Genomic DNA, 24,320 nt, shown 5'->3' on the forward strand with positions numbered 1-24,320 from the left:
GGTTGGACAAAAGAAACTATCTGAAGACATCACTCTGAGAAAATGTGATGACCATTTTTCACATTTTTTTTGGCACTCTGAAGCCTAAGGATGATTAATCCAATGCCGTGTTCATGTCATTTTGGACTTATCATGGAGACCAAAACTGCCAAAATCAAAAATAAATAAATATATTACTCAATAAAAAATAAAGTAATTTTAAAAAGCTACTAAAGGCACCAAAAATTACATTAAACTAAATGTCTGCATTCATTTATAAAATGGGAATATTTGTTTTAATTTTCTTTTGAGTTTATTTACCTTTGTATTAACTCCCCCATTATTTACTTTCCTGTTTGTTATTTATTTGTTTATTTTTTATTTACTTTTTGTATTACACAAAAATATTGAAAATACAAAAATGCCTGAAAACCAAACACAGATGTCTGATGTTAGCCAAAGTTAGTTGTTCAGTTTAATTAAACCCAGTTGTAAAGTATATAGTTTGGCTGCAACTAACAATTATTTTCATTTTTGATTCATCTTACAGTTATTTTCACAAATTGCTTCTTTTGTCCAACCAACAGTCAAAACCCCAGAGCCTCTTCATTTACTATGAAAGAAAAACAGCAAATCCTCACATACAAGAAGCTGGAACCAGAAAAATTTGACATTTTTCAAGCAAAAATGGCAAAAACGATTAATAAATAATCAAAAGAGTTGCCAGTTGTTTTGATCGACCAGTAGATTATCCCTCTATGGTACCATGTTGCCCTCAGGCAACAAACCCATTTTTGCCCTGTCACATCTCCACAATGCATCCCTTTAAATGATGTGATACTTTAAAAAAGAAGTAAAACCATAGGGAACCATTAACAATGCTTTAAGTTGTCACATGACCTCCAGGAAGCGATTTTGAAACCCTTCTTGGCGGGCTTTTTCTAAGGAGACAGCTCTGCTATCTTGCTGCAAAAAAAAGACTCTCAAAAAGTTATTTTTTGTCCCTTTTCTACCTGGAAAAAAATGTCTTCACACTAATAGGTGAGTAAACTTTAAGTTTTGATAGTTTCATGCAACTTATTTACTAATTTAATAGTGGATACTTAAAAATGCAGCTGTTGCCCTGAGGCAACAACGTGCCATCATGGAAAGTTGCAATATTGCCTGCAACAGTGAACCATTATGGAATCACTATAGCAAACACAACACTGACCACTGGCCTATTTGGGTGGAGAAAAAGGACAGATGCAGATACCCTGGATGTAAGGGTATAGTGAAATCACAGTGCACAAAATGTGTCACCTGCCTGTGCTTCACTCCTGAAAAAAACTGCTTCATGGAGTTCCATAAGCACTGAGCAGCAACACCACAAGTGATGGCAACACATGTCAGGAAAGACACAGGGGACTGACACAAAACATGCACTGAAATGAAGCAGTGATGATCAAACACTGGAATTTGTTGTTTTTGTTTTTCAAATGGTTATGGTAATGGTTATCTTTGTTGATTTAAGTAGTTTAAAGTTTTATACTTTACACATTTATTTCAATGGGTTGTTCCTAAATGGTACAATGTTGCCTACAGGCAAATTCTTTTTAAAATTCTTTTTAATTTAAAATTTAAAATTAATTGTGACTTCTTGATGTTATTGAATATTTTTGCATATGTTTAATGTTCAAATTGGAAAAGGAACGTTCTTTTTCACTTATGCACCATTATGGTACAATGTTGCCTACAGGTAACGAAGCCCAAAAACGTCCAAAAATGAAAATAAAAATAAAATTTCTTCAGATTATGTTTATTTAGTCAATTTTGAGGCATAAAAACACATTTCCCTCACTGGCATCATAATGTGTACCATAGAGGGATATGACCATACATACATACATACATACATACATACATATGACCGTACGTACATACATACATACATACATACATATGAGCATACATACATACATACATATGAGCATACATACATACATATGAGCATACATACATATGAGCATACATTCATACATATGGCCAAACATATGACCATGCATACAAACATACATATATACATACATACATACCTACATAAATACATGCATACATATGACCATACATACATATGACCATTGCATAAATACATACATACATATTACCATACATACATACATACATACATACATACATACTTATGACCATACATGCATACATATGACCATACATACATACATACATACATACATACATACATACATACGACCATGCATACATTCATATGACCATACATACATACACACATACATACATATGGTCATACATATGACCATGCATACATACATACATACATACATACATACATATGAGCATACATGCATACATACATACATACATATGACCATGCATACATACATACACACATATGACCATACATACATACATACATACGACCATGCATACATACATACATACATACATATGAGCATACATACATATGAGCATATATACATACATACATATGACCATACATACATACATACATACATACATACATACATACATACATATGAGAATACATACATACATATGACCATGCATACATACATATGAGCATACATACATACATATGACTATGCATGCATACATATGAGCATACATACATACATGACCATACATACATACATACATACATACATACATATGACCATACATACATATATACATATATATGACCATACATACATACAAACATACATACATATATATATATAAATTCTTTTAATAATTATTTTTAATTTAAAATTTAAAATGAATTGTGACTTCTTGATGTTATTGAATATTTTTGCATATGTTTATGAAATAAACAATGTTCAAATTGGAAAAGGAACGTTCTTTTTCACTTACGCACCATTATGGTACAATGTTGCCTACAGGCAACGAACCCCAAAAACTTCCAAAAATAAAAATAAAAATAAAAATAAAATTTCTTCAGATTATGTTTATTTAGTCTATTTTGAGACATAAAAACACATTTCTCTCACTGGCATCATAATGTGTACCATAGATGGATATGACCATACATACATACATACATACATACATACATACATACATACATACATACATACATATGACCATACATACATACATATGACCATACATACATACATAAATACATATGAGCATACATACATACATACATATGAGCATAAATACATACATACATACATATGAGCATACATTCATAAATATGGCCAAACATATGACCATGCATACAAACATACATACATATGACCATACATACATATGACCATGCATACATACATACATATGACCATACATACATACATACATATGACCATCCATACATACATACATATGACCATGCATACATACATACTTATGACCATACATGCATACATATGACCATACATACATACATACATACATACATACATATATACATACTACCATGCATACATTCATATGACCATACATACATACACACATACATACATACATACATATGGTCATACATATGACCATGCATACATACATACATACATACATACATATGAGCATACATGCATACATACATACATACATATGACCATGCATACATACATACATACATATGACCATGCATACATACATACATACATATGACCATGCATACATACATACATACATACATATGAGTATACATACATATGAGCATATATACATACATACATATGACCATACATACATACATACATACACATGAGAATACATACATACATATGACCATGCATACATACATATGAGCATACATACATACATGACCATACATACATACATACATACATATGACCATACATACATACATACATACATATATACATATATATGACCATACATACATACATACATACATACATACATATATATATATAGATTCTTTTAATAATTCTTTTTAATTTAAAATTTAAAATGAATTGTGACTTCTTGATGTTATTGAATATTTTTGCATATGTTTATGAAATAAACAATGTTCAAATTGGAAAAGGAACGTTCTTTTTCACTTACACACCATTATGGTACAATGTTGCCTACAGGCAACGAACCCCAAAAACTTCCAAGAATAAAAATAAAAATAAAATTTCTTCAGATTATGTTTATTTAGTCTATTTTGAGACATAAAAACACATTTCCCTCACTGGCATCATAATGTGTACCATAGAGGGATATGACCATACATACATACATACATACATACATATGAGCATACATACATACATATGACCATACATGCATACATACATACATACATACATACATAAATACATATGAGCATACATACATACATACATATGAGCATAAATACATACATACATACATATGAGCATACATACATACATACGTATATACATATGAGCATACATTCATACATATGGCCAAACATATGACCATGCATACAAACATACATACATATGACCATACATACATATGACCATGCATACATACATACATATGACCATACATACATACATATGACCATGCATACATACATACATATGACCATGCATACATACATACTTATGACCATACATGCATACATATGACCATACATACATACATACATACATACATATGACCATGCATATGTTCATATGACCATACATACATACACACATACATACATACATATGGTCATACATATGACCATGCATGCATACATACATACATACATACATACATATGAGCATACATGCATACATACATACATGTGACCATACATACATACGAGCATATATACATACATACATACATATGACCATACATACATACATAAATACATATGAGAATACATACATACATATGACCATGCATACATACATATGAGCATGCATACATACATATGACCATGCATACATACATATGAGCATACATACATACATATGACCATGCATATATACATATGAGCATACATACATACATATGACCATACATGCATACATACATATGACCATGCATACATACATACATGTGACCATACATACATACATAAATACATATGAGAATACATACATACATATGACCATGCATACATACATATGAGCATGCATACATACATATGACCATGCATACATACATATGACCATGCATACATACATATGAGCATACATACATACATATGACCATACATACATACATACATATAACCATACATACATACATACATACATACATACATACATACATACATACATACATACATACATACATATGACCATACATACATACATACATACATACATACATACATACATACATACATATATACATATATATAAAAATTATTTTTATAATTCTTTTTAAATTTAAAATTTAAAATGAATTGTGACTTCTTGATGCTATTGAATATTTTTGCATATGTTTATGAAATAAACAATGTTATTGGAAAAGGAACGTTCTTTTTCACTTACACACCATTATGGTACAATGTTGCCTACAGGCAACGAACCCCAAAAACTTCCAAAAATAAAAATAAAAATTCTTCAGATTATGTTTATTTAGTCAATTTTGAGACATAAAAACACATTTCCCTCACTGGCATCATAATGTGTACCATAGAGGGATATGACCATACATGCATACATACATGCATATGACAATAAATACATACATACATACATACATACATACATACTAATGACCATACATGCATACATATGACCATACATACATACATACATACATACATACATATGACCATACATACAAACATACATGCATACATTCATATGACCATACATACATACACACATACATACGGTCATACATATGACCATGCATACATACATACATACATACATACATACATACATACATACATACATATGAGCATACATGCATACATACATACATACATACATATGACCATGCATACATACATACATGTGACCATACATACATACATACATATGAGCATACATACATATGAGCATATATACATACATACATATGACCATACATACATACATACATACATGCATACATACATACATATGAGCATACAAACATACATACAAACATACATATGACCATGCATACATTCATATGACCATACATACATACACACATACATACATACATATGGTCATACATATGACCATACATACATACATACATACATACATACATATGAGCATACATGCATACATACATACATGTGACCATACATACATACATACATATGATCATACATACATTTGAGCATATATACATACATACATATGACCATACATACATACATACATATGACCATACATACATACATATGAGCATACATGCATACATACATACATACATACCTATGACCATGCATACATACATACATGTGACCATACATACATACATACATACATATGAGCATACATACATATGAGCATATATACATACATACATATGACCATACATACATACATACATGCATACATACATATGAGCATACATACATACATATGACCATGCAAACATACATATGACCATATATACATACATATGACCATACATACAAACATATGACAATACATACATACATATGAGCATACATGCATACATACATACATACATATGACCATGCATACATACATACATGTGACCATACATACATACATACATACATACATATGAGCATACATACATATGAGCATATATACATACATACATACATATGACCATACATACATACATACATACATACATGCATACATACATATGAGCATACATACATACATATGACCATGCATACATACATATGACCATATATACATACATATGAGCATACATACAAACATATGACAATACATACATACATATGACCATACATACATACATATGACCATACATATATACATATGACCATACATACATACATACATATATATGACCATACATACATACATACATACATATATATATAAATTCTTTTCATAATTCTTTTTAATTTAAAATTTAAAATGAATTGTGACTTCTTGATGTTATTGAATATTTTTGCATATGTTTATGAAATAAACAATGTTCAAATTGGAAAAGGAAGGTTCTTTTTCACTTACGCACCATTATGGTACAATGTTGCCTACAGGCAACGAATCTCAAAAACTTCCAAAAATAAAAATAAAAATAAAATTTCTTCAGATTATGTTTATTCAGTCTATTTTGAGACATAAAAACACATTTCCCTCACTGGCATCATAATGTGTACCATAGAGGGATATGACCATACATGCATACATACATACATATGACCATACATACATACATACATACATACATACATACATACATACATACATACTTATGACCATACATGCATACATATGACCATACATGCATACATATGACCATACATACATACATACATACATACATATGACCATACATACATATGACCATGCATACATTCATATGACCATACATACATACACACATACATACATACATATGGTCATACATATGACCATACATACATACATACATACATACATACATACATACATATGAGCATACATGCATACATACATACATGTGACCATACATACATACATACATACATATGATCATACATACATTTGAGCATATATACATACATACATATGACCATACATACATACATACATATGAGAATACATACATACATATGACCATGCATATATACATATGAGCATACATACATACATATGACCATACATGCATACATACATATGACCATGCATACATACATACATGTGACCATACATACATACATACATACATACATATGAGCATACATACATATGAGCATAAATACATACACAGATATGACCATACATATATACATACATACATATGAGAATACATACATACATATGACCACACATACATACATACATATGACCATGCATACATACATATGAGCATACATACATACATACATATGAGCATACATACATACATACATATGACCATACATACATACATACATATGACCATACATACATACATACATATATACACATGACCATACATGCATACATACATACATACATGTGACCATGCACACATACATATGAGCATACATACATACATACATACATATGACCATACATACATACATACATACATATGACCATGCATACATACATACATATGACCATACATACATACATACATACATACTTATGACCATACATGCATACATATGACCATATATACATATGACCATGCATACATTCATATGACCATACATACATATACACATACATACATACATATGGTCATACATATGACCATGCATATATACATACATACATACATATGAGCATACATGCATACATACATATGACCATGCATACATACATACATGTGACCATACATACATACATACATATGAGTATACATACATATGAGCATATGTATGCATATGTATGTCTCCTCCAGCCTTCAGGTCCAGGCAGCAGGAGTCCAGAGCCACTTCACCTCACCAGTCTCCGCTTTGCACCTCATCATCACCACCACCACCAGTGTCTAGACCCCAGGGGGGGTTCTCTTCACTACAGCTTCATCACCCCCATTTATATATACATATTGTTTCACCTCATTGGGGTCTAACCGCCAAAGACTGTTCATGTTTCATATATCATGCATGTGCCAATAAACCATTTCTCTTTTACTCTTAGTCTCTCCTGATTGAAATGAGCATACATACATATGAGCATACATTCATACATATGGCCAAACATATGACCATGCATACAAACATACATACATATGACCATACATACATACATACATACATACATACATATGACCATATATACATATGACCATGCATACATACATACATATGACCATACATACATACCTACTTATGATCATACATGCATACATATGACCATACATACATACATACTTATGATCATACATGCATACATATGACCATACATACATACATATGGTCATACATATGACCATGCATACATACATACATACATCTGAGCATACATGCATACATACAAACATACATATGACCATGCATACATATATACATGTGACCATACATACATGTGACCATACATACATGTGACCATACATACATATGAGCATAAATACATACATACATATGACCATACATACATACATACATATGAGCATACATACATACATACATACATATGAGCATACATACATACATACATACATATGAGCATACATACATACATACATACATATGAGCATACATACATACATATGAGCATACATACATACATACATATGAGCATACATACATACATATGACCATACATGTATACATATGACCATACATATGACCATACATACATACATACATACATATGACCATACATACATATACACATACATACATACATATGGTCATACATATGACCATGCATACATACATACATACATACATATGAGCATACATGCATACATACATACATACATATGACCATGCATACATACATACATGTGACCATACATACATATGAGCATACATACATATGAGCATATATACATACATACATACATATGAGAATACATACATACATATGACCATGCATACATACATATGAGCATACATACATACATATGACCATGCATACATACATTCATATGACCATACATACATTCATATGACCATACATACATTCATACATACATATGACCATACATACATTCATACATACATATGACCATACATACATACATACATACATACATATGACCATACATACATACATATGACCATACATACATACATACATACATATATAAATTCTTTTTATAATTCTTTTTAATTTAAAATTTAAAATGAATTGTGACGTCTTGATGTTACTGAATATTTTTGCATATGTTTATGAAATCAACAATGTTCAAATTGGAAAAGGAACGTTCTTTTTCACTTATGCACCATTATGGTACAATGTTGCCTACAGGCAACGAACCCCAAAAACTTCCAAAAATAAAAATAAAAATAAAATTTCTACATACATATGAGCATATATACATACATACATATGACCATACATACATACATACATACGTACATATGAGAATACATACATACATATGACCATGCATACATACATATGAGCATACATACATACATATGACCATGCATACATACATATGAGCATACATACATATGACCATACATACATACATACATACATACATATGACCGTACATACATACATACACATACATACATATGGGCATACATACATACATACATATGAGCATACATATATACATATATATATACATACATACATACATATGAGCATAAATACATACATACATACATATGAGCATACATACATACATACATATGAGCATACATACATATGAGCATACATACATACATATGTAGCTCAGCGTAAGTTCAATCAGGAAGACCTTCTATTACGCTGCCTTCATTCACAACTTTCCTTTACTCCGCCTCTCTCCTCCTATTCCCTGTAATCAGCTGTTTGTGGGCGTTCACCTTCGTCGTTACCATCCATTAAGATTTTGCCACGGTCGCGATAGCCAGTCAATTTGCTGCTGCCAAATCTTTAAATCGCCTCTGTCTTTGCTCCATCAGTTGTCATTCAGTCAATCGCACGACCCTCCTCCACCCCTCTCTCCTCCAGTCACTGGAACCAGGTAGCAGAAGATGTTCACCTCGATCCTCCCTGACGCCCTCTCCTCCAGCCTTCAGGTCCAGGCAGCAGGAGTCCAGAGCCACTTCACCTCACCAGTCTCTGCTTTGCACCTCGTCATCACCACCACCACCAGTGTCTAGACCCCAGGGGGGTTCTTTTCACTACAACTTCATCACCCCCATTTATATATACATATTGTTTCACCTCATTGGGGTCTAACCGCCAAAGACTGTTCATGTTTCATATATCATGCATGTGCCAATAAACCATTTCTCTTTTACTCTTAGTCTCTCCTGATTGAAATGAGCATACATACATATGAGCATACATTCATACATATGGCCAAACATATGACCATGCATACAAACATACATACATATGACCATACATACATACATACATACATATGACCATACATACATATGACCATGCATACATACATACATATGACCATACATACATACATACATACATACATATGACCATACATACATATGACCATGCATACATTCATATGACCATACATACATATACACATACATACATACATATGGTCATACATATGACCATGCATACATACATACATACATATGAGCATACATGCATACATACATACATATGACCATGCATACATAAATACATGTGACCATACATACATATGAGCATACATACATATGAGCATGAATACATACATACATATGACCATACATACATACATATGAGAATACATACATACATATGACCATGCATACACACATACATATGAGCATACATACGTACATACATACATACATACATACATATGACCATACATGCATACATGTGACCATGCATACATACGTACATATGAGCATACATACATACATACGTACAATTGAGCATACATACATACATACATACATACATACATATGACCATACATACATACATGTATACATATGACCATACATGTATACATATGACCATACATACATACATACATACATATGACCATGCATACATTCATATAACCATACATACACACACACATACATATGGTCATACATATGACCATGCATACATACATACATACATACATTTGAGCATACATGCATACATACATACATACAAATGACCATGCATACATACATACATGTGACCATACATACATATGAGCATACATACATATGAGCATATATACATACATACATACATATGAGAATACATACATACATATGACCATGCATACATACATTCATATGACCATACATACATTCATATGACCATACATACATTCATACATACATATGACCATACATACATACATACATACATATGACCATACATACATACATACATATATAAATTCTTTTTATAATTCTTTTTAATTTAAAATTTAAAATGAATTGTGACTTCTTGATGTTATTGAATATTTTTGCATATGTTTATGAAATAAACAATGTTCAAATTGGAAAAGGAACGTTCTTTTTCACTTATGCACCATTATGGCACAATGTTGCCTACAGGCAACGAACCCCAAAAACTTCCAAAAATAAAAATAAAATTTCTTCAGATTATGTTTATTTAGTCTATTTTGAGACATAAAAACACATTTCCCTCACTGGCATCATAATGTGTACCATAGAGGGATATGACCATACATACATACATACATACATACATACATATGACTGTACATACATACACATACATACATATGAGCATACATACATACATACATACATATGAGCATACATACATACATATGAGCATACATACATACATACACATGAGCATAAATAGATACATACATACATATGAGCATACATACATACATACATACATATGAGCATACATACATATGAGCATACATACATACATATATACATACATACATATGACCGTACATACATACACATACATACATATGAGCATACATACATACATACATACATATGAGCATACATACATACATATGAGCATACATACATACATACACATGAGCATAAATAGATACATACATACATATGAGCATACATACATACATACATGAGCATACATACATATGAGCATACATTCATACATATGGCCAAACATATGACCATGCATACAAACATACATACATATGACCATACATACATACATACATATGAGCATACATACATATGAGCATATATACATACATACATACATATGACCATACATACATACATACATATGAGAATACATACATACATATGACCATGCATACATACATATGAGCATACATACATACATATGACCATGCATACATACATATGAGCATACATACATACATACATATGACCATATATACATACATACATATGACCATACATACATATGAGCATATATACATACATACATACATACATATGACCATACATACATACATACATATGAGAATACAAACATACATATGACCATGCATACATACATATGAGCATACATACATACATATGACCATGCATACATACATATGAGCATACATACATACATACATATGAGCATACATACATACATACATACATACAGACATATGACCATACATACATACATACATACAGACATACATACATATGACCATACATACATACATACATATGACCATACATACATACATACATATGACCATACATACGACCATACATACATACATACATACATATATAAATTCTTTTTATAATTCTTTTTAATTTAAAATTTAAAATGAATTGTGACTTCTTGATGTTATTGAATATTTTTGCATATGTTTATGAAATAAACAATGTTCAAATTGGAAAAGGAACGTTCTTTTTCACTTATGCACCATTATGGCACAATGTTGCCTACAGGCAACGAACCCCAAAAACTTCCAGAAATAAAAATAAAAATAAAATTTCTTCAGAATATGTTTATTTAGTCTATTTTGAGACATAAAAACACATTTCCCTCACTGGCATCATACTGTGTACCATAGAGGGATATGACCATACATACATACATACATAGATACATACATATGACCGTACATACATACATACACATACATACATACATATGAGCATACATACATACATACATACATACATATGAGCATACATATATACATACATATGAGCATACATACATACATACATATGACCATATATACATACATACATATGACCATACATACATATGAGCATATATACATACATACATACATACATACATATGACCATACATACATACATACATATGAGAATACAAACATACATATGACCATGCATACATACATATGAGCATACATACATACATATGACCATGCATACATACATATGAGCATACATACATACATACATATGACCATACATACATACATACAGACATATGACCATACATACATACATACATACAGACATACATACATATGACCATACATACATACATACATATGACCATACATACGACCATACATACATACATACATACATATATAAATTCTTTTTATAATTCTTTTTAATTTAAAATTTAAAATGAATTGTGACTTCTTGATGTTATTGAATATTTTTGCATATGTTTATGAAATAAACAATGTTCAAATTGGAAAAGGAACGTTCTTTTTCACTTATGCACCATTATGGCACAATGTTGCCTACAGGCAACGAACCCCAAAAACTTCCAGAAATAAAAATAAAAATAAAATTTCTTCAGATTATGTTTATTTAGTCTATTTTGAGACATAAAAACACATTTCCCTCACTGGCATCATAATGTGTACCATAGAGGGATATGACCATACATACATACATACATACATACATACATATGACCGTACATACATACATACACATACATACATATATATGAGCATACATACATACATACATACATACATACATACATATGAGCATACATACATACATACATATGACCATACATACATATGACCATGCATACATACATACATATGAGCATACATAGATATGACCATGCATACATACATACATATGACCATACATACATACATACATACATACATACATACATATGACCATACATGCATACATATGACCATACATACATACATACATACATACATATGACCATACATACACATGACCATGCATACGTTCATATGACCATACATACATACACATACATACATACATACAGTCATACATATTACCATGCATACATACATACATACATATGAGCATACATACATACATACATACATATGAGCATACATGCATACATACATATGACCATGCATACATAGATACATGTGACCATACATACATACATACATACATACATATGAGCATACATACATACATATGAGCATACATACATACACATGAGCATAAATACATATACATACATATGAGCATACATACATATGAGCATACATACATACATAGGTATATACATATGAGCATACTTACATATGAGCATACATTCATACATATGGCCAAACATATGACCATGCATACAAACATACATACATATGACCATACATACATACATATGACCATATATACATATGACCATGCATACATAAATACATACATATGACCATACATACATATGACCATGCATACATTCATATGACCATACATACATACACACATACATACATACATATGGTCATACATATGACTATGCATACATACATACATACATACATATGAGCATACATGCATACATACATACATATGACCATGCATACATACATACATACATGTGACCATACATACATACATACATATGAGCATACATACATGTGACCATACATATATACATACATATGACCATACATACATATGAGCATATATACATACATACATATGACCATACATACATACATACATACATACATATGACTATACATACATACATATGACCATACATACATACATACATACATATGACCATACATACATACATATATACATACATACATACATACATATATATAAATTCTTTTTATAATTCTTTTTAATTTAAAATTTAAAATGAATTGTGACTTCTTGATGTTCTTGAATATTTTTGCATATGTTTATGAAATAAACGATGTTCAAATTGGAAAAGGAACGTTCTTTTTCACTTATGCACCATTGTGGTACAATGTTGCCTACAGGCAACGAACCCCCAAAACTTCCAAAAATAAAAATAAAATTTCTTCAGATTATGTTTATTTAGTCTATTTTGAGACATGAAGACACATTTCCCTCACTTGCATCATAATGTGTACCATAGACGGATATGACCATACATACATACATACATACATACATACACATACATACATATGAGCATACATACATACATACATATGAGCATACATACATACATATATACATACATACATGAGCATACATACATACATTCATACATATGAGCATACATACATACATACATATGACCATGCATACTTACATACATATGACCATACATACATACATACTTATGACCATACATGCATAAATATGACCATACATACATACATACATACATACATACATACACATACATACATATGAGCATACATACATACATACATATGAGCATACATACATACATATATACATACATACATGAGCATACATACATACATGCATACATATGAGCATACATGCATACATACATACATACATACATACATACATATGACCATGCATACATAGATACCTGTGACCATACATACATACATACATATGAGCATACATACATACATACACATGAGCATAAATAGATACATACATACTTATGAGCATACATACATACATACATACATATGAGCATACATACATGCATACATATGAGCATACATACATATGAGCATACATACATACATACGTACATACATATGAGCATACTTACATATGAGCATACATTCATACATATGGCCAAACATATGACCATGCATACAAACATACATACATATGACCATACATACATACATATGACCATATATACATATGACCATGCATACATTCATACATATGACCATACATACATACATACATACTTATGACTATACATGCATACATATGACCATACATACATAAATACATACATATGACCATACATACATATGACCATGCATACATTCATATGACCATACATATATACACACATACATACATACATATGGTCATACATATGACTATGCATACATACATACATACATATGAGCATACATGCATACATACATACATATGACCATGCATACATACATACATGTGACCATACATACATACATACATATGAGCATACATACATGTGACCATACATACATACATACATATGAGCATACATACATATGAGCATATATACATACATACATACATATGACCATACATACATACATACATACATATGACCATACATACATACATACATACATACATATGACCATACATACATACATACGACCATACATACATACATACATATGACCATACATACATACATACATACATATATACATACATACATATATATATACATACATACATACATATATATAAATTCTTTTTATAATTCTTTTTAATTTAAAATTTAAAATGAATTGTGACTTCTTGATGTTATTGAATATTTTTGCATATGTTTATGAAATAAACGATGTTCAAATTGGAAAAGGAACGTTCTTTTTCACTTATGCACCATTATGGTACAATGTTGCCTACAGGCAACGAACCCCAAAAACTTCCAAAAATAAAAATAAAAATAAAATTTCTTCAGATTATGTTTATTTAGTCTATTTTGAAACATAAAAACACATTTCCCTCACTGGCATCATAATGTGTACCATAGACGGATATGACCATACATACATACATACATATGACCGTACATACATACATACACATACATACATACATACATACATACATACATATGAGCATACATACATACATACATATATACATACATACATACATATATACATACATACATGAGCATACATACATACATTCATACATATGAGCATACATAGATACATATATACATACATACATATGAGCATACATACATACATACGACCATGCATACATACATACATACATACATACATACATACATATGACCAGGCATACATAGATACCTGTGACCATACATACATACATATGAGCATACATACATACATACACATGAGCATAAATAGATACATACATACATATGAGCATACATACATACATACATATGAGCATACATACATATGAGCATACATACATACATACGTACATACATATGAGCATACATACATATGAGCATACATTCATACATATGGCCAAACATATGACCATGCATACAAACATACATACATATGACCATGCATACATACATACATATGACCATTCATGCATACATATGACCATACATACATACATACATATGACCATACATACATACATACATACATATGACCATACATACATACATACATACATATGACCATACATACATACATATGACCATACATACATACATACATACATACATACATACGAGCATACATACATACATATGAGCATACATGCATACATACATACATACGACCATACTTACATACATACATACGACCATACTTACATACATACATACGACCATACTTGCATACATACATACGACCATACATACATACATACATACGACCATACATACATACATACGACCATACATACATACATACATACGACCATACATACATACATACATATGACCATACATACATACATACATATGACCATACATACATACATACATACATACATATGACCATACATACATACATACATATGACCATACATACATACATACATACATACATATGACCATACATACATACATACATACATACATATGACCATACATACATACATACATATGACCATACATACATACATACATACATACATACATACATACATACATACATACGACCATACATACATACATACATACATACATATGACCATACATACATACATACATACATATGACCATACATACATACATACATACATATGACCATACATACATACATACATACATATGACCATACATACATACATACATACATATGACCATACATACATACATACATATATATGACCATACATACATACATACATACATATATATGACCATACATACATACATACATATATACATATGACCATACATACATACATACATATATACATATGACCATACATACATACATACATATATACATATGACCATACATACATACATACATACATATGACCATACATACATACATATGAGAATACATACATACATACATACATACATACATATGAGAATACATACATACATACATACATATGAGAATACATACATACATACATATGAGCATACATACATACATATGACCATGCATACATACATATGACCATACATACATACATATGAGCATACATGCATACATATGACCATACATACATACATACATACATACACACATACATACATACATACATATGTTCATACATACATACATACATATGAGCATACATGCATACATACATACATACATACATACGACCATGCATACATAGATACCTGTGACCATACATACATACATACATATGAGCATACATACATACATACACATGAGCATAAATAGATACATACATACATATGAGCATACATACATACATACATATGAGCATACATACATATGAGCATACATTCATACATATGGCCAAACATATGACCATGCATACAAACATACATACATACATATGACCATGCATACATACATACATATGACCATACATACATACATACATACTTATGACCATTCATGCATACATATGACCATACATACATACATACATACATATGACCATACATACATATGACCATGCATACATTCATACATACAAAGGAGCATACATGCATACATACATACATACGACCATACATACATACATCCATATGAGCATACATACATATGAGCATATATACATACATACATATGACCATACATACATACATACATACATACATATGACCATACATACATACATATATACATATGACCATACATAGATACATACATACATACATACATATGACCATACATACATACATACATATGACCATACATACATACATACATATATATGACCATACATACACATACATACATACATACATACATACATATGACCATGCATACATACATACATACATACATATGACCATACATACATACATACATACATACATATGACCATACATACATACATACATATGACCATACATACATACATACATATGACCATACATACATACATATGACCATACATACATACATACATATGACCATACATACATACATACATACATATGACCATACATACATACATACATACATACATATATATGACCATACATACATACATACATATATATGACCATACATACACACATACATACATATGACCATACATACATACATACATACATATGAGCATACATACATACATACGACCATGCATACATACAAATGAGCATACATACATACATATGAGCATACATGCATACATATGACCATACATACATACATACATACACACATACATACATATATACATACATATGTTCATACATATGACCATGCACGCATACATACATACATACATACATATGAGCATACATGCATACATACATACATACATACATACATACATATGACCATGCATACATAGATATCTGTGATCATACATACATACACATGAGCATAAATAGATACATACATACATATGAGCATACATACATACATATGAGCATACATACATATGAGCATACATACATACATACGTACATACATATGAGCATACATACATATGAGCATACATTCATACATATGGCCAAACATATGACCATGCATACAAACATACATACATACATATGACCATGCATACATACATACATATGACCATACATACATACATACTTATGACCATTCATGCATACATATGACCATACATACATACATACATACATACATATGACCATACATACATATGACCATGCATACATTCATACATACATACATATGAGCATACATGCATATATACATACATACGACCATACATACATACGACCATACATACATACATACATATGAGCATACATACATATGAGCATATATACATACATACATATGAGCATACATACATACATACATACATACATACATATGAGCATACATACATACATACATATGACCATACATACATACATACATATGACCATACATACATACATACATATGACCATACATACATACATACATACATATGACCATACATACATACATACATACATATGACCATACATACATACATACATACATATGACCATACATACATACATACATACATATGACCATACATACATACATACATATGACCATACATACATACATACATATGACCATACATACATACATATGAGAATACATACATACATATGAGAATACATACATACATACATATGAGCATACATACATACATATGAGCATACATACATACATACATATATATGACCATACATACATACATACATACATACATATATATTTAAATTCTTTTCATAATTCTTTTTAATTTAAAATTTAAAATGAATTGTGACTTCTTGATGTTATCGAATATTTTTGCATATGTTTATAAAATAAACAATGTTCAAATTGGAAAAGGAACGTTCTTTTTCACTTATGCACCATTATGGTACAATGTTGCCTACAGGCAACGAACCCCAAAAACTTCCAAAAATAAAATTTCTTCAGATTATGTTTATTTTGTCTATTTTGAGACATAAAAACACATACAATTTTTTCCCTCACTGGCATCATAATGTGTACCATATAGGGTTAATCAGCTACTTTTTGCAACTCTAGTAGTGTTACCCAGTGAAAGCACAGCACACATTACAACACATCCAGATCGTAAATACCAGACTCCTTTCTATCTGAGATGACCTGGATGATGTCATAGTGATGTAACTGGGGTTGTTTTCTCAGAAGCTCCACCTGAGGACCACCAACCATTACTAGTAACTTTACTTGAATATCAAATCCAAACTTTCAGGTAAATCACTTGTTTGAATGTTAGTGCAAAAACTTTTCTCTCTAATAGAAAGAAAGCAGTAAAGAGAACTTTTCAGATATATTTTTTGGTGCTTTGAGCACTGCAAGCCAAATGCCATTTAGTCCCATTATGTTGGAGAGAAGGTAGACATGTCTACAGTCGATATCTCCAAACCTCTAGGGGGAGGGGGGGGGGGGGGATAATAACAGTACAGCTCGGCCAGGAGAAAAACTTGTATTTTTTCATTTTGGGGTGAACTGTCCCTTTAAAGTATTCAAATAAAAATGATAAGGTAATAAAATATTATGTAACTGCAAATCAAGTTCTACAGAAACACATGGACTCCCTCACATTTAACTGGATCATTCCTGCCTCTTAATAAATATTCAGGCCCACCTGCTGCGCTGCTCTCTCCTCCACCACTGACACTGCGTCGTGGCTCTTGTGTCTGTCTTTGACGCACTGGGAACAGACGAACTGCTGGTCGGTGTGACAGTACAGCTTCAGCGGTTTGTGGTGCTGCGGACACAGTCTCTTCTCTCTCGGCTCATCTGAAGCAGGGATCAGCTTGTGTCCCTTCCCGTGAAAGCGCTCCTGGTGGACTCTGCAGTGAGCGGCGCAGTAAGACTCGCAGCACACCGGGCAGGACTTCACGGCTCTGCTTCTTCTCACGGTGCAAACGCTGCATCTCACTTCTTCTGGTTTGGCCGCAGCTTGAGAACCGGACTGCTGAAATTTTTCCACCACCTCGCCGAGCACCGTGTTTCTGCTCAGCAGAGGTCTCGGGTTGAACACCTGTCTGCACTGAGGACAGCTGTACTGTCCCTTCTGCTTGGGCCTGTTCCAGTAGTCTTCAATGCAGTCCAGACAGTAGCTGTGTCCGCAGGGGATCGTCGCCGGGTCTCTCAGCACCTCCAGGCACACTGGACAACAGAACTGGTCCTGTTCAATAGAAATAGTCGCTGCCGCTGCTGCCATTTCCTCCTCCTCGCTCTCGACAGAAACTGGACAGAGAGGGGCGTGGCTCACAGGTGTGTTGATAACAGCTCCTCGGGTTTCACCTGCTGATAGCCTGAAGCCTCCAATCACAGCCTGCACGCGAGCCAATCAGGAGGCTGTCCCTCATAGAGCAATGAACTGTGAAAAGAGCAGCCTTCTATTGAATCACCTCTGCTGAGTATACATTAGTTCATGTTAGATTCACTGACCTGTTAATGCTTTTTGACACATGACATTTTACACAAAAGCACTGCAGAGTTTTTGTGTGAGCAGTCGACCTGTTATTCCACTTCTACTCCAGACAATTAATGCCTGTATTTGTTCAGAGTCAATGAAGTGTAAATCTATGGAGTGCCATAAATAGATTGGAATAATCTGTAGAAGAATAAGGAAATGATTGTGGAAATGTTAAAACACATAACTCCATTCAGGTTTATTCACAGAGCATCTTATATATCCACATGCATCCCAAAACAACAAACAAAACTAAACTTCAAAACAAATGACAAATAAAAGTTGGTGGAATTGTGAAAAAGAAACACCAGGGATAAAAATGTAAAACACAATGACTGAAGCTTAAGAACTAAGGTTAAAATAATACTGAAAACTAAAAATTAAAAGCCAGTAAGGTAAGTCTTTAATAGGTATGTCACAATTGTCCAAATCCTCAGTTTCATTTGACTTTAGATTTTAAGGTCATGACACAATTCAAATTTTCAGTTTAAACTTTTTTTTTTCAGCACTGACAGCTTTGCTGTTGTTAGACTGTTAAGTTTTGATTTGTAAAGATCAAACAATTATTGGATGTATGTCATAACAACTGTTTACATTTTCAATTTCTTCTTTAAAAAAAGAGTCTATATGTATGGGGTTTTTTTAGTGTTATTTTTTGTATTTTATTGTTACTAACTTCATTTTGTATTCTTATTCACTTACTGTTTTTTTACCTGTACTTTCAGTCCTTGTAACAAGTGAATTACTCTTAATCTCTCTTGTAGCTTGCAGTGAATTTTCTATATTTGCTGTTTGTCTTTATATTTCCACATTTAGTTATTCTTTTATTTATTCATCTTTAAATGACCACATTTATTATCTTATTCTTTATTACAGCTCTTCTATGACTCCAAACCAGTAACCAGCCCTGCAAATAAACACCACCACTGAGAAAGACTAGTTTACACAAGTGTGTTTGCTTTTTAATGCCAGCATGTCACAAGTCACAACATATTTTTGTTACACATATCTGTAAAGCAAAATGATTATTTTATAGTGTTGGTTTTAAAAAAGACAAATAATTATAAAAGCATAAATGTGTTTAAAAAAACAACAACTAAAAACTCAGTAAAGTTCAAGTCAATTTCAAATTGGAAATACTGAAGTAAGATGTAGTGAGTTCTAACCTGCTTTGTGCTGCTTAATACTTAACAGGATAGTTCAGATTTTTTAGAGAGGAATTGTATGAGGTAGTTATCAATAGTCAGTGTATTACCTACAGCAGATGGTGGTCAGGCTACTTAACATTGATGCCAGACAGTGTTTTCAGATGGAAAACCGCCTTTATATAAGTCAA

At 31.5% G+C, this 24,320-nt stretch overlaps 1 protein-coding gene across 1 annotated transcript in view; it reads right to left on the bottom strand.

The window, feature by feature from the left end:
* LOC146317983 (tripartite motif-containing protein 16-like) overlaps positions 1-22,879 on the bottom strand; it is a 28,670-nt gene extending 5,791 nt beyond the window's left edge. Inside the window, exon 1 of the mRNA XM_084732004.1 lies at positions 22,148-22,879. Coding sequence (XP_084588130.1) covers positions 22,148-22,729 — 582 coding nt within the window. The 5' untranslated portion in view covers positions 22,730-22,879. The remainder of the gene's footprint in view (positions 1-22,147) is intronic.
* Between the last annotated feature and the right edge of the window lie 1,441 nt (positions 22,880-24,320).

The sequence above is a fragment of the Lutjanus erythropterus genome, chromosome 12 (assembly GCF_056507025.1).
Source record: "Lutjanus erythropterus isolate fLutEry1 chromosome 12, fLutEry1.hap2, whole genome shotgun sequence".
Taxonomy (NCBI): Eukaryota; Metazoa; Chordata; class Actinopteri; order Lutjaniformes; family Lutjanidae; genus Lutjanus; species Lutjanus erythropterus.